The following is a 15,252-nucleotide window of genomic DNA, read 5'->3' as shown; positions in this document are numbered from 1 at the left end:
GGGCAGAGGAGGGAAGGGTTTCATCTCTTGATGATTTGATGAACTTCAAAAAAGAAAGAAACAAACAAAAGTGAACAATTACTTGTGTCCTGCAATTGGTATGTGCATTAAACCTGCAAGTAAGATTTTTACACTAGAACATTCACCCACCCACAGCAGAAGATACACAGAGCCAAGTGCATCCTGTGACCTATGCAGATGATTTTTTATTTTCACCTGTTATGTTTAGTAACACTGGGAGAAACATAACAGGTGTGCTGCATTTGTGCTCTTGAGTTGTTAGAATCTAGCTTTGGGAAGCAGGTTTTTCTGGTTTTTATAACTTCATCATGATGATAAACAAAAGCAATTAAAACAGTAAACTGCTTTGTGTGCCAGATGGCGAAATCTAATAATTTTCTAAACTGTTGCAAGAATGAGTGTGATGAATAAGTACATCTGCTGGTGAAACAGTCATACAGATCTATCTGTTTGGCAACAAAAAGTCTCCTCTGCTGTTTTCTGTACAGTGAAATGCATGTCTGAAGCTGCACCAAATGCAAGCTTCAGAGAAATGATTTGTGCTTACTTGGCATTTAAATTGGCTTTTAATAGAATCATGATGTAAATTTGACTTCATTTTATTTATCTGCCAGTTATCAACTACTGAATATAATTAAGTGCTAGTGTTGCTCAATCAAGAAAAACTACAGTACTGCTAGGGTAAAACAATTTTCTATTTGTACGTAAGTATCTTGCAATACATATTGTACATAACTTTAATTTTAAGCAGCATTGAACTGTTTAATAGGTTTGGAAAACTTGATGTCACTTCATCAGTTGCATCTTTGCTGATGGAGAAAAAAGAGTCTAAAAATGCATAGCAATGCTATATTGCACTTTAGGATAAACAGTGGAGAATTACTGCGCCAGCTTCTCTGGTGCAAGAAGTCTGGGAGAGATAATTACCTGACTGGAAAATTTATCCATAATTGCTATGTAGGAAGTACTTTTGCTACCAGAGGGTTTGGTTTGTCATCTTCTTGCCTGTTCTCACTGGTGTAGTGCCATGAAACATCAGACTAGCCAGGAGAAAATGTTTCTTTTCTGATAAATGACTAACTTTATCTTCTGTAGTTTGACAATTTGCAAGCATGTGTGTGAAATACAAAAAATATTTTGGCAACATCTAATAACCAGTGCAATGACTGCATTGCAAACATGATGCTGGAACTACCCTAAATTAACGTCATTCAAGACTTTTCCCTCCCCTTTTTCACAGCAGGCAAAATACTGCACACTGCAAGAAGCCATTCCTTGCTGTGGAGGTTGTGGCCTGTGATTTAAATCTTTGCTTTCTCATTTCTCAGTGGTGATTAATGGAAAGTACTGCTGCCCAAAGATCTACTTCAACCACCGGTGCTTCTCAGGGCCTTACCTTAACAAAGGCAGGATCGCGGAGCTCCCTCAGTCTGTGGGACCTGGGAACTGCGTTCTGGTTCTGAAGGAGGTGAGCTGGTAACACAGTGACCTTCCCAGAGCAGCATGTCATCAACACTAGAATTTCTCTCTAATTATAGATGGGTAATTAATAAATTTAAGCTGATAATGAGTAGAGTGCTTTTAGTACAAGATCAGCTATAAATCACAGACTGTTTTAGGATTGGCTGGAAAGAGTAAAAGCCTCTCATTTATCTGAGTTACAGTCAGCCTTCTACTGCTAAACTTTTTTTAGGTTAGAGGAGACTAACATGTAATTACCACAATCAAAAGAGCTAGTGTATTTTTATAGCTGCAATAAATACTTCCATGTTAATTAACAGAGTTTAGCTGCAGATAATCCTAAAATTCCTTTACGCTGCACTGTTGATGTTAAAACAGAGGAAATACAGATTCTTTTAATAAAAATGGCAAACTATTTTTCAGTAATTGCAAAATTAAAATAGTTCTCTATGTTTTATAAGTTGGATATGATTTGCAAAGATCATATGAAATTGTGGTGTTGCTTTCTAGTATAACTGAGGGAGGGGTAAAGATAGGAAGAGAAGGACATTCTTTAATGTCAAAGAGCCTCTTTTCCAGAAGGTGTTTCACAGCAGATTTGCAGATATTTCAATGCAATAATTATTTTTCTGAAATCTCCAAAGAGGTCATGGGGTGGTTATTACCCAACCTGAGAGGTTGAAAGTTTCCCAAGGCATAACTGCATGTGTACACTTGAGTTCTCATGAAACGATCACTTTAAATGCAGGAATTGGGCTCAATGTCTCTGGAATTTTACCTTCTCTATCTTGTATACTGGGAGGGATCTTAAGAAGGACTTTCTGGCAGACATGCTGTAAAACTGGAGTCTACTGGACAGGAGCCAGGCTGATTATTCAAGAAGTTTCATTTTTGCCTGCAAAAAAGCACTCCATCCTTTCTGCAAGTTTCAGTACTCTAATGTAACCACTCCAAAAGAAGTGTGAAATTCTGTGGCAGCTTCACTTAACTTTGAAGGCTTAACCTGGCTGAATGTTGCCAGAAGTTCACACAGTATTTTTAATAGTATTATTTTTAATTATGACCCTTGCTCAATATGTGAATCCCAGAGTTTGGTACTTAAATTTTATTTAACATTCTTCTTCTGAACTGTACACCTCTGGACTGCTGCATTAGTAGGACTAAGCTGTGAGTTTGGGATGCCAAGGTTCTGATGCACCCAGTTTGGGAATGATTTGGAATAAGCATGTACTAAAAATGAGAAGTACAAATTGAATACACATGCACTATCCCCCACAAACTTCAGGCTGTTCACAACTTCAAGTTATGTTACAGTGCCAGAGAAATTCTCATTTTATTCTAAATACAGGCTTTGTCATGGTTCATGAAAGCAAAACAGAGGAGGGCTTAAGGTTCTGTAGTAGGATGTTGTAGCAAGTAATGGGTTGGCAGGCAGCAAAATCCTGCAGCATTTTTTGGCACATTTTCACATCAAACAATCTCTAAGATAATCACTCAGATTTACCTACAGTTATGCGAGCTTTGTGGTGTTCAGCCTCAGGGTTTAATTTAGTGATGTGTAGTTCAAGGGCAGTGACTTGGAAATTGCTAGGTGCACTCGTGACTCTGCAGACAAATCCTGAGGGGTCTGGCAAGGCCCAAAGTGTCTGCTGCTCTCAGTTTTTATTTTGGCAGCATCAGGAGGTACCTGTCATCTTGCTGTGAATGAGTGCTTTGAAGCTAGATAGTCTGGATGAATAGAAGTAATTTTCTATTCTACACTGGCACTTTAAAACAGATTTATTGTACAAATAACTTAAATGTATTTTCTCCTCCTCCTTCTCTCACTGTAGGTTCTCACTTTATTGATCAATGCAGCTTACAAACCCAGCCGTGTCCTGCGAGAGCTGCAGTTGGATGAAGAGGCTGCATGGCACGGGCACGGAGAGACCCTGAAAGCCAAGTAAATTCTTGTCCTGTTCCCTGCTTAGTTGATCCCAATAGCAATGTTCTCTGCAGTCTGTGCTTTAACTTCCTACATTTCAAAGAAGGAAAAACTACTTATAGCATATCAGGATGCTGACATCCATTAAATTTCCAAATCTTTACAAACTTCTTTATGAACATCTAGTGAAGTGTATGTGATTTTAGTGCTCCTTAATGTGCCAAGTGCACTCTGCTACTGGCCTGTAAGTAGCTAGTGGTGGAATAATAACAGTATGATCCTGGCACAACATAGCGCACGCACTGGCAGACCTGCAGGTGAGGCTTAAGGTAATTAATTCAATTGAAGATAATTGTCAGTATTTTAAAGTGGAAGCACATACTGCTTAGAAAGCCTCTCAGACTCCTATGACATTTCCACACAGATTTCTGAGAGGAATCTTTTTCCTGTGAAATTAACTTACAGCAGTGCTCTGAAATGGTGTGGCAAAGAAGTCTTTCTACAACAGCCTGCCCTAGAGCACTCCTTACTTTTCTTGCTGAGCTTACTCTCCTGCTGAGTTTTGAACGTCAGTACTTCTTCTGTTGGATCCAATGTAATGTGTAAAAAGATAGCTTTCCATTTATCAGAGGATTACTCTGGATTTGGACAACAGGAAGATCATATGAAAAGTTAATGTAAATAGAAGATACAGCTGAAGAACGAGGAAAAGGAATCTAGTTTCCTGAAGTTGCTGTGTACTTTATTTTGTCACGGTAGTGACACTGGGGATATCTGGACTATGATGATATCGCTCTTTTTTTCAGTGCATTAACTAGATAGTTGCAGGCCTGAGACAACCCTAAGAGATACCAACACGTGCCAGCAGCTGTGCTGGGAGAACAAAGCAGAAATGATTAATGACTCTGGCAGATACTTCACAGTGTGGATCTGTCAGTGTCACAGCAAGGCTGATGAACAAAAAGAAATCTTTTCTTAATTTAAATCAAATAGGAGCAATATGTGGAGTCATGGCAAGTGATTGTCCTGATGAATTGTTTAGCAGTGAGATGAAAAGCTGATTGGAAATGTGACAGTAGTTCATTTGTTTGCCATAGTATGTGCATAGAATAGCTCACTAGAGCCTACCTGCTGTTACCTGTATTAGCTGAGTTGGTGCACTCCATCTTAGCTTTAGGAACCAGCTGTCCATGCCAGAGTGGATGTTTCTGCAGTCTCATAAAAACAAAGAAAGTGCAAACCATCTGTGGACAAAGAAAACAGAATGTCTAAATTCTGGGATGGTCCTCTCAGATGGTATTTAACAGCCACTGGCAGGGCAGTGTTGCTGTGTCTGTTACTGCAAGCATGTCTCTGGTGTTGCCTTTGTTTCTTTTCTTGGGGATCTGTCCTAAGAGACAATACTACCTGTTTCCTGGACTTGTCAGTCCAACTTGTCAGTTGTCCAGGACTTGTCAGAGCTCCTCATTGCTCAAGTTCCCCCTGAGTTTGATCTCAAAGCAATATACTTTCATTTTACTCTCAGTGAAGTACTTTTATTCTGGTAATTATAGGATTCCTGAGTGATGATGGTATTTTCAATAACAGGTACAAAGGGAAGAGCTACCGTGCAACTGTGGAGGTTGTGAGGACGGCAGATCGGGTGGCAGATTTCTGTAGAAAAACATGTATCAAGCTGGAATGTTGTCCAAACCTCTTCGGCCCTCAGATGGTGCTGGATAAGTGTTCAGAGAACTGCTCTGTCCTGACAAAGACTAAATACAGTGAGTAGGCAGCTGATCTCCACCAAACTGGGGCATGGGGTGTGTTACATTTTGGGTTTTCTTCTGGCTTTGGCTCCAGAAGGAATCCAAAGTACATTGTCTCGCTTACACAAGGAGCAGTTCAAGCACTACATACACAAGCCTACAAAATATCCATGTGCCAGTGTGTGAGGGAGGAAATAATTTTAAGTGGTAGTACTGTGGATTAACTTACTGTTTTGTGCTTACAACTTCTATCTTCTGAAGACAACTTCTGGGACAAGAACTGACTCTAAAACTGTAATTTTAGTGGCATTAGAATTGCTTTTACCAGTTTTTGTGGAACAAAATAAAATAACTTCAAGTTGTCTTCTTAGCTTTTAGGTTTTTGAGTATTTTAGGTTTTCTTGAACTAAATTTAACCATTTCACACTGTGAGAACAAACAGTACATTAAGCCCATGATTAAAAAACACAAAGCGTCACAGAAAGCATGATTAAATCAGACCAAGTTTATAGCTGTTTATTTTTGTATAAAATTTGTCTTTTTGGACTTTTCAAATACAGGGAGTAAATATTTAAAAGGCAAATAAAATGAATCAGTAACACTTCTTTATAACAAATTCATGAGAAAAATACAGACATATGCTCATTTTGAAGTTTTGCAGAACTAGAATTTCTAGTGGGACTTGTCCTTCTGGTAGTTTTCCAGTCCTGATGGTGGACAAACATAAGTAGTGGCATTGAAGGTGCATTTCAACATGATGCTCCTTTCTTCTGTCCTGGTAGCACACTATTATGGAAAGCGGAAAAACAAGCGGATAGGCAGGCCTCCAGGTGGCCACAGTAACCTGGAAGTAGCCATGAAGAAACCAAATAAAAGACGGAAGAGACGAAAACATTTTTTTGTTCATAAGAAGAAACGTTCTTCTGCTTCAGTGGATAACACTCCAGCTGGATCTCCTCAGGTATGAGACTGCCAACAACTTTAATAGATATGGGATGTGATCTTTGATCAGCTACGATTGAAGCAACAGACTTAGTTTCTTGTACCCTCAGGTTACAACTGACAAATGGTTTGTAACTGTAGCTTTTGTCTTAAACTTTGCTTTTTTATTTTCTCATCAGTTGTTTTTTTCCCCCCCCTCTACCTCTTCAGGGCAGTGGGGGAGAAGAGGACGATGACCAGGATGAGGTAGATGAAGAATCTCTGACTGAGGGTAGTACCTCAGAGCACCAAGATGAATTGCTTGAGGAATCAGAGGTATCAGAGAAGAAATCACTGTCATCCTCTCCTACACAGAGTGAACTGTCTCATTCCCTGGCTCAGGACCGAGACAAACGGAAGAGGAAGCTCAGGACCTTTTCCTTTTCTGATGATGAAAACAAACCTCCTTCACCAAAGGTAATTTCAAATGTAGATTTCTGTTCTAGCTTGCTCACCATAGAGCAAGCATGAATATCTTGGGAATAATGGGAATATTAACCATTGTACATGTGTTCCCATAAAATACTGTGTTGCCCCATAAAGGCCATTGTGAAGGCACTACAGAATAATTAAAAATCATTCTTTCTATCACAGTTGAATTGCAGACAAAGTAAAGACAAAACAGAAAGCTGGCAACAGAACAGTGAACTTCCCAGTTCCCTAGCTGTTAGCACTCCTCTTGGTTCATCCTGAGCAGTGATGGTGGCCAAATCCTGCATCAAGAACCCTGCTACTGGCTATAATATGGTTGTGGCCTTCACCCTCAGCCCAGTGCTGCTCCGCATGTCTCTGCTAACAGGGAAACCTCTACAAATTGAGCTCTTATTAGAGCTTTATTTGGCAGCTGAATGTTTGAGGGGTGGGGGGTAGAGGACAGTGTTGGTTCGTTGCATATGTATTATTTTGGGAATTCTTTTTGTGCTGGGTGGCTTGTCTAGGACATAAAGATGGAAGTTGCTGAAAAGCTGCAGCTGGACAGTAACCCTCTGGAGTGGAGCGTGGCTGACGTTGTGCGATTCCTCAAATCCACTGACTGTGCACCACTGGCAAGAATTTTCCTTGATCAGGTATGGTTTTCTGTCTGGTGAAGTGTCGACACTGTTACTTTCTTTCTTGTCCTCTAATGAATCACTAAAAGAAGCTAGTTTAAATTTTGTAGAGTTTTGAGGAAACAAATGCATTCACAACCTTCTGCAGTTTGAGGGGGGGAGGATTAAGGGAATGGACAGAATTTGTCAGGTTTCTTAGTACTTGGGGGAGGACATTTTGGTCTGTGGGGCTTCCAGATTCCAGAACTATAGAGAATGCCTGTGACCAAGCAGCATTAAGGCAGGAGCTGTAGTTTTTTGCCAGTTGTGTTGACTTGTCCAAATGGTAAATGTTTTCCATTCTGCAGACCAACTGCAGCTATTGGGTGTCATACAGCTGCACAACAAGAGAACATTTTTATGTTGAAGTATAACAACTGGAGTACAAACATGAGTCAAGTTAACATCGTTCTTGCATCTTGATTAAAGTTTGCCATTAAAAACTATCATTCATAAAACTGCTGTACTGGAACCAATGAGTATGGTTTATAATAGGTGTTCCAGAAGATGTACTTTTACTTGCAGGACTTAGGTTTTCATAGAAGGATACAGAGGTTAGGTAGAGTGACTTTCTGCATTAAATTTTCTTGGTTTCTGTTATTAGGTTTGTTTGTTTTTAAATAGTATCTAATGAGATTTTGTCCCTTTGCCAGGGAATTCAAGCTGACATTTTAAGAAAGGAGTTAATTTGTTGTAAGAAAGAGGTATTTTGGGTTTTTTTAAGCTGCTTGGAGTAGCATGAAATAAATGTCTAATTCATAAACGGTCATGAATCTGAAATGACAGCAAGTCAGAGCTGAAGGAGCAGGGAGAGTAAAAATACAAAGTCATTGTGGAGTTTTTGTCTTCTGACAGGAAATCGATGGCCAGGCACTGCTGCTGCTCACCCTGCCCACTGTTCAGGAGTGCCTGGACTTGAAGCTTGGACCAGCTATTAAACTTTGCCATCACATTGAGAGGGTCAAACTTGCCTTTTACCAGCAGTTTGCTAACTGAGGAGCAGCCAAGTTGGATGGACCTTTGAAGCACAACTACAAAGACATGCTCCTTTCTCATTCGCAAGGAAAGCCAAATGAAGTTAAACTGAGGCCCTGGTGATCTAAGAGCATCTGCCAGCCTCCATTTTTCACTTGGACAAAAGGAAGACAACATCTGGAGCAAAATGTCAATGCAAACACAGGGGCTACTCTACCAGCTGCCAGCTCGGGAACACAAGAGTCTCTTGCTCTATGGTTCCTGGTTTTTTAATGTATTTTTTAACAATTAAAAAAAAGTCTCCTCTGGTGGGAAATGACATTTCAATAGTTCCGTTGGCACAGAACTTTAAAAGGAGGAACGGATCCTGTTTACGCTAGCATGTAGGCTGCCAGAAATAACCTTTCTCTGTTCCTGATGATTCACAGAATTCCCTTCCTTCCCTGTGGACGAACACTTGCTTTACCACAGCACTGGCTTTGGAATGTGCTCTTTGCACATTCGTGTGTTAATGTTGGGATTTTTAATGAATTTGTTCATTGTTAGGACAACAACATGGCCACAGGGTTCTGAATGTACAGTATAGTGAGAGGGTGGTTCCTTTAGAGGGTTGTTTATTTGTTTTGGCGTTCTGTTTTGTTGTTGTTGGTTTTTTGTTCTGTTTTGTTTTTACTACCTCTGTAGCCTGAACAGTAGAAATGATGAACTAAAAAGGGAACTACTACTTCTGGACAAATCGTTTGTATCTGCACAGCAGTCTCCTGTTAGGCATATCAGGAGTACAAACCCAAATCAGCATACAGAGCTTCTGATCCAAAGCTTTAGCTGAAACCTGTGTAGGCTTAACCTGGATGTTACCTTTTTCTCAGATGTCAGAAAACTAAATTATTTTGCACTTCTCTTACAAATGGGCTGTAGGAAAAAAAGGAAGGAAAGAGAAAGTGCCTCTGCATTTTCTATATTTTGGTTGTCAGATATTTTTATTTTTTTTTTAATTGTGTGAAGTTATTTCCTTTTCCTTATAGGAGCCATTTGGGCCATGTACACAGAGCCTGTCAGCAGACTTTTGCTTTGCTACCTGAACATCTTTTTAGAGAATACACTAAGAAAACTGCAATTGATACAGGAGTGCAACTTAGCTCTGCCAGCGTTTACACACTGTCTAATGAGCATGACTTTGTATTTTTAACTACTTACAGCTGCTCAGGAGCAGACTTGATGAAAATGTGGGGGGTTGGGAAAGGGTTTGTGTGCTTTTTTTAGGAAAAAGGAAAAGGACCAGAGGGATGTGTAGCTCCATCCGTAGAACCACAGTAGTATCAACTGCTGATTTTAATTTTCCAGGGTAATAAAACCTAATCAGCCACTTGCTGTAGACCTGTGCTTTACACTTTCAAGTAACAGAGCTTGCCCTACTTTCCATTAAAGATGTGGCAAACTTGCATAAGGGTCAAGATCTGCATCTAATCAGCGTTAGATTTCAGATGGCCTGCATACTTACACTCTGCCTGTTCTCAGAGCATTTGGAGAAGCTCAGGCAGGAGCTCTATGTGTGCAGCCCTGGTCCTTTATCTTCTATTCAAATACATTTTTGCAGAAAACTCCTGGCATACTAAGGCATTTGAGGTAGGAAGATGCTTGCTGCAGGAATCTGTTTAGGAAAGATGCATTTGCTGGTCTCTGATAAGCACTGGTTACTCTGGTTGAATGGATTGAATCAGGCTTCTTTCAGGCCTAATGGCATCTTGTTATTCTGATGCTGTGAGCAAGGAGGTCTCTGAACTAAGAGCTGAGTTTGCACAGTCTATGTGTCTGTATCTGCCACATAGGTGTTGAGGGGGAGCAACCTCTGATGAAAACTGTTTAGAATAAACAAAGCTGAATACCTGGGATATATTTATTTTGCCCCTTAGAACAACGGCCTCATCACAGCAGTGCTAAAATCAGATATTTTTTTTTTTCCATTCCAGAACCAAAACATAAGGGTCAGGTAGACTCTTCACTGTTTTCTAGAGGGAGGGAGAGCCGTGTGTAGCTAGAGCAGATTTTTTCCCCAGAGTTAGCAGAGTCTGAAAACATAATGAAATTGAAATCAAAGTGCTTCTTCCTCACACTAGATACATGGCCAATAAATAATCATTTTGGCTCTTCATGTTTTGCTTAGGTCATCTGCCTATACTCCATTCTTTTAGGACAAGCTCAGTGATAATCCATTAGGCCTGAAAAAATTTTTGAAAGAAACATTTCTGCTTTGGTTTCAGCATCTTGTCGTGAGAAATTTGACCAGCGGAGAACTTACATGCTGGAAGGTGATACTTTTGAATCCTATTTGTCATTCTGTGGGGTTTCCAGAATTCTATTGCACTGATGCCCAGCTGAATTGATCTGCACAGCCAGGAGATGCTGCTTCCACCTTTCCCTTTGGACAGATAGATGTCTTTTTAAGTAGTTGTTGGGAGAGAACAGAGCTTAAAGGGTAATTTAGTGAATCTGTTAACACAGCGCCTAGGGTTTTAAATACAAATGTCATATTTATTTTCTTCAGTAAATAAAGCAGTCAGCAGTTTCAGAGGTTAGTGGGATACTTACTGGTCACCTTTGGCATGTTTTATAGGCTGGATTTTTCTGCCTTGTTTTGGGAGGCACTGACAGTCTGGTCCCAATGGGATCTATTTTTGTTGAGATTTTCAAAAGGGATGTTTTCATTATTTGTGAAATGTTTTTATGCTGCACACGGGTACTGTACACTCTGTTTCCTGGACAAAAATGCACTCTGTTTTATTGCTGGATTTAAAAGGGATAATTGGGGCTTTATCTTGATGGATGGTATTTCTACTCGACTCTGTTTCAAGTTCCTCTTTCTCTATACGTGGCAGATGACACAACTGCACTTATATTTGTTCATCTTATTCCAACATGACTTGAAATCAGCTCACGTGCTGCTTTAGTTACTCTGTTTCCTCAAAACTGGATTTTGGGTAGCCAGTGGCTGAATCTTGGTTTTGGGTGGTACTGATGTTTCAGCAGCAGGAGTTGCTGGGACTGCAGTAATTTAGGCTTCAGGGATTTGAGCTGTCTTGCAGCACATCCATTCACCGTAAGAATGGACCTGGAGTCCAGGAGAAAGGCAGTGGTGTCTTGCACAAATGTCTTCAGTACAAGAAACTTGAGCCTTCCACTGGGCCTCGCGTACTGTTTATGTGGATGATAGGAGGCTGACCCATTGAGGGTTTGTATTCTTGCTTGTCTTATTTCCATATGCATCGTACAGTCTTGGTTTTGCATATCATAGCTTTAGAAACCTGGTGGTGCCTCCATATGGCACTAGTGCTGTACTAAGCTTAGCCTTGTTAGGCAGAAACATTTTGTAGAGTTACTGTAACCTGCACCAACACAAGAGATCCATAATAGGATAGTATTTGACCTCCAAATACGTCACAGAAAGTTCACATGGTAGAATCAGCCCCCAAGGTACGAGCAGCTTGCAGTCCATCCTAAACTGAAAGCAGTCCTTCCAGAAGAGGAGAGGTACAGCACTGATCTTGGTGAATGAAGACTACTTTTTTTTTTTCTAATGCTAAACATTTATGAAAGTTGCTCTTGAGGAATGAAATAAAAGGCAGATTAATTTGTGTGCTGCATAGAGCTCCAGGAGGGTTTGTAGTCTCTCCTGGGATTAATGGAAACAGTAACTACAGGGTTTGTGAGTGGTTGTTAGGATTAGTTTCTCTTGTCATGACTTTCAGCAGTATTTTGTTGTTGTTTTAGGATTTTCTATTGTTTATTCTTTATTCCAATGATGCTTTAAAGGAGGGAAGGAGTATTTAGCTGCTAGGTCCACAGAAGTGTAAATATGTTTACAGTTGATTGGACTGAGCACTCCATTCTTCTGTACAAAGTACAAAGACTCGGTACGTTGTTGGCAAAGGCAAAGTGGCTTGCAAGATTTTTGAATGTAATGGAATAGGCTTCAAAACTGTCGAGCTCAGATTGGAGACTGGATACCTTTGGACCAAATCTGTTGTTAGAGGAGAAGTTACTAGATGAAGTAGCCTTACCAGAAAGCCAAAAATACCACGATCCTATACAAAGCTGCTCCTTAACCTGTCCTGTCACATAGTGACAGACTGGTTACTGCCTACTGTGAGCTCATATTACCTAAAACTAATTAAGCACAAAGACATAGGCTCTGTCTGGAGACTTTAGATGTTGGCTGAAAGCTCCATTTTAAAGGGATTGTGTGCTGAACCTGTCTTTCAGAGTGCTGCCAACCTTCCCCAACATGCATGTAGCCTTGTTTTCAAAGGCAGCCTTTTGAGTGAAGGACCTGAACAGGGCTTGGGAACACCAGATACAGCAAGCCTCTTTTATTGTTACGTGTTTTTTCTAAACAAAAAAAAAATAATAATAATATCTATGAAATACAACAAAAGTGAGTTACTTTTAGTGACACTTTCATGGTCATATCTAGCTTCCTTAGTGTCGCATCTGTTGTTCTGAAATGCATCGGGCCTATAAATGGACTTTTTGGTGAGAAGACAAAGTTATTCTCTTAGGTGCAAAGCCAGCAATGTTTGGCTCAGCTTTAAGCCATGGAAGTGAGCAGGTCTTGCACTGACAAAATTCAGAGGCAGGAGGTCTGACTGACTTAGCACAAACATGGGCACAGAGCCTGTGGCAGTCCTCTAGCCTTGCACAGTTCAAGAGGAACAGGCCTTCTGCTTGAGACATGGGGACAGCTCACTCGAGTTGTGTCAATGAGCAGTGAGGTCTGGGCACAAATTAATTCTTGCCCACTCTGGATGTTGTTAAGCACCAGTTTCCAAGAAACCTCGTGGAAAAAAAAATCTGGAGGTGTCATGTTTCTCCTCTCCTTTTTTTTTTTTTTTAATTTCTGTTTTAAATAAATTTTAAATAATCTTTGTAGACAATCAGAGGTCTTCTAGGAGACTATACCCAAAGGGGTACCTGCTCTCCTCCTGTGGACTTCTTTCTTATACTAACTCATTGGAACTGATGCACTTTTCCTGTATTTTGCCTTTTTTAATTAGCTGCTTGTTCTTAAACAAAGATTTAAATGCATATTGTGTTGTGTCCCTTCTGCTTGTTGTTTTTTCTTTCTTTAACTTTTAAATATATATATATATGCATTGAGAGTGAAGTACTAGATGGAAGAGAAACATGCACAAGAAAATATGCCTATTAAATCCCACCATTGTTTGAGCAGGTGTAACAATTTAATCAGAGGATTTTTTAAAAAATATTTTGGATGGATATTTTGCTTGTTTTGTGTGTAAATAGTGTACATAAATTTGTGGTATATAACAGTTTTATGTGGTTGTAAGAAAATTAAAAAAAAACATACTTAAACTGTTACTGTTGGCTTTGGTGTTAATATAATGATAAACCTGCTGCTTACCAGATAATTTTCCATTTTAGAATAGTGTGGGGAAAACTGTGTAGCCTGTTAAACTTGTATAAAAGGTAAGTGCAGACCATGCAAATACTATTTGCATGAGCTTCATGCTAAGAGCTTGATTGGGTTGTGTTCAGTTCCCTAGACTTGCAGAGTTCTTGTTTCCTTTCTTGGCATTCCAGCAGATTGTACTCACGTGCTCCTTTGGCACTTGTTTCTTGGCTGCAATTCAGTTGTCTTGAGCTGATTTTATACTGAGTGCAGAAAATGCATAGGAGTGGGATGAAACTAATTTCCTAATGCTGTCTTTAAATACATAAAAATAAGTTGGATTCAAGATGAATCACCTGCTTGCCTTTACAGAGCACTGTCTACTTGAGAAAAATCTAAAGGCTTGGGAATAGCACGTGTCAGGAGGCCGTGTCTTGTGTGCCACAGGTTCCGGAGGGGCATATAGGAGTCATGAGGAGCTGCAAACCCTAGAAGAGGTAATTTTCGGGAATGATTTATTAAGCATGGAATGTGGAGTGACATGAGGCATAAGCCCTTCAAGTTATGTTTCCAGATTTATGTCTGAAACAAATTTTGTGTTTAAAAAGCGTTAGATAAATCTTTAATGAGGTCAGGTATGTGTTTGGGACATCTAATGTTCAGCAGCAGCTCTGGAAGCTTGAAAAGCACTCTTGGGCCACAAGTGTGTAGGTAAGGCTGGTGTCCAACATGTGGTGCTCGATGGCTGTGATCCCTGTGTGCAAGGGGGAGAACAAGGAACCTGCTTTGGTCCTTGTCCTTTCTGTGGGATAAGTTCTTGAACTCTTGCTTTTCATGCAGGGTAAAGCAGAGGAGCGTTGACTTGGGGTGCAGAGGCACTGGAACTGCAGTGTGCTTTGTAAGTCAGAGAACTGAGAGCAACTGTTTTTCTAGCTGCAACTTCCAGACGTTTACGGCACAGCCTAAATACCAGAGAAATTACTGCTGTGCAGTTGAGCAGTGCCTGCCTGGAAGGACAATCACGGAGGTGGATTTGTGAGATAGATGCAACAAGTGTCGTGATTTGAACAACTGTTGCTTTGTGTGCTCTGCTTATTTTTCTGATAGACAGACTTAAACGTAAACACACTGTATTTTTCTGGGTCCTGCTTATAAGTGTATATGTATTTAGACTGGGATTTTAATTATTTAAAGAAGTTCAAGAAACAGTGTAAGAAAAAGCTACAACACGATGTGACTGACACAGGCTGATCCCACAGTGAAGCAGAACCTGAACTTGAGTGCAGCTCTGCCTGGTGAGGAGGGGGGGTGTGATGGGATCCAGCAGATGCTCAGCAGGTCCGTGTCTTCAGTGAAGATGCTGACACGTCACGTTCCGTCCGTTGTGCCCGTGGTTGCCCTTGTGCAAGAACAAAGGGTTTTTGCTAAAGAATTCAGGTTGTAGTTTGATATCAAACGGGCCTGGCCCGCGGGGCAGGGCTCTGGCTGCTGGGGGTGCAGCCCCGGGACGGGCGCGGTGCTGACCCGGGCTTCTGTTTCTCAGGGTTGTGGCGGCATTTAGAGCCCCGAGCGGGCGCTGGAGCCCTGGGGTGTTTTGCAGCTGCTCCCGGCGGGACGCTGGGGACCGGAGCCCGGGCAGCTCCTGCC

At 40.7% G+C, this 15,252-nt stretch overlaps 1 protein-coding gene across 1 annotated transcript in view; it reads left to right on the top strand.

Annotated features, from left to right (window-relative positions):
* Positions 1-8,219, top strand: part of SFMBT1 (Scm-like with four mbt domains 1) — a 30,049-nt gene extending 21,830 nt beyond the window's left edge. The window contains exons 14-20 of the mRNA XM_010008600.1: positions 1,350-1,489; positions 3,315-3,424; positions 4,994-5,169; positions 5,937-6,115; positions 6,307-6,552; positions 7,074-7,202; positions 8,079-8,219. Of these exons, the coding sequence (XP_010006902.1) occupies positions 1,350-1,489; positions 3,315-3,424; positions 4,994-5,169; positions 5,937-6,115; positions 6,307-6,552; positions 7,074-7,202; positions 8,079-8,219 (1,121 nt within the window). The remainder of the gene's footprint in view (positions 1-1,349; positions 1,490-3,314; positions 3,425-4,993; positions 5,170-5,936; positions 6,116-6,306; positions 6,553-7,073; positions 7,203-8,078) is intronic.
* The last annotated feature ends 7,033 nt before the right edge of the window (positions 8,220-15,252 follow it).

Source organism: Chaetura pelagica, unplaced genomic scaffold (genome assembly GCF_000747805.2).
Source record: "Chaetura pelagica isolate M959 unplaced genomic scaffold, ChaPel_1.0 scaffold652, whole genome shotgun sequence".
Classification (NCBI taxonomy): Eukaryota; Metazoa; Chordata; class Aves; order Apodiformes; family Apodidae; genus Chaetura; species Chaetura pelagica.
The sequence above is the reverse complement of the archived record's forward strand: the minus strand, read 5'-3'. Positions and strand labels throughout refer to the sequence as shown.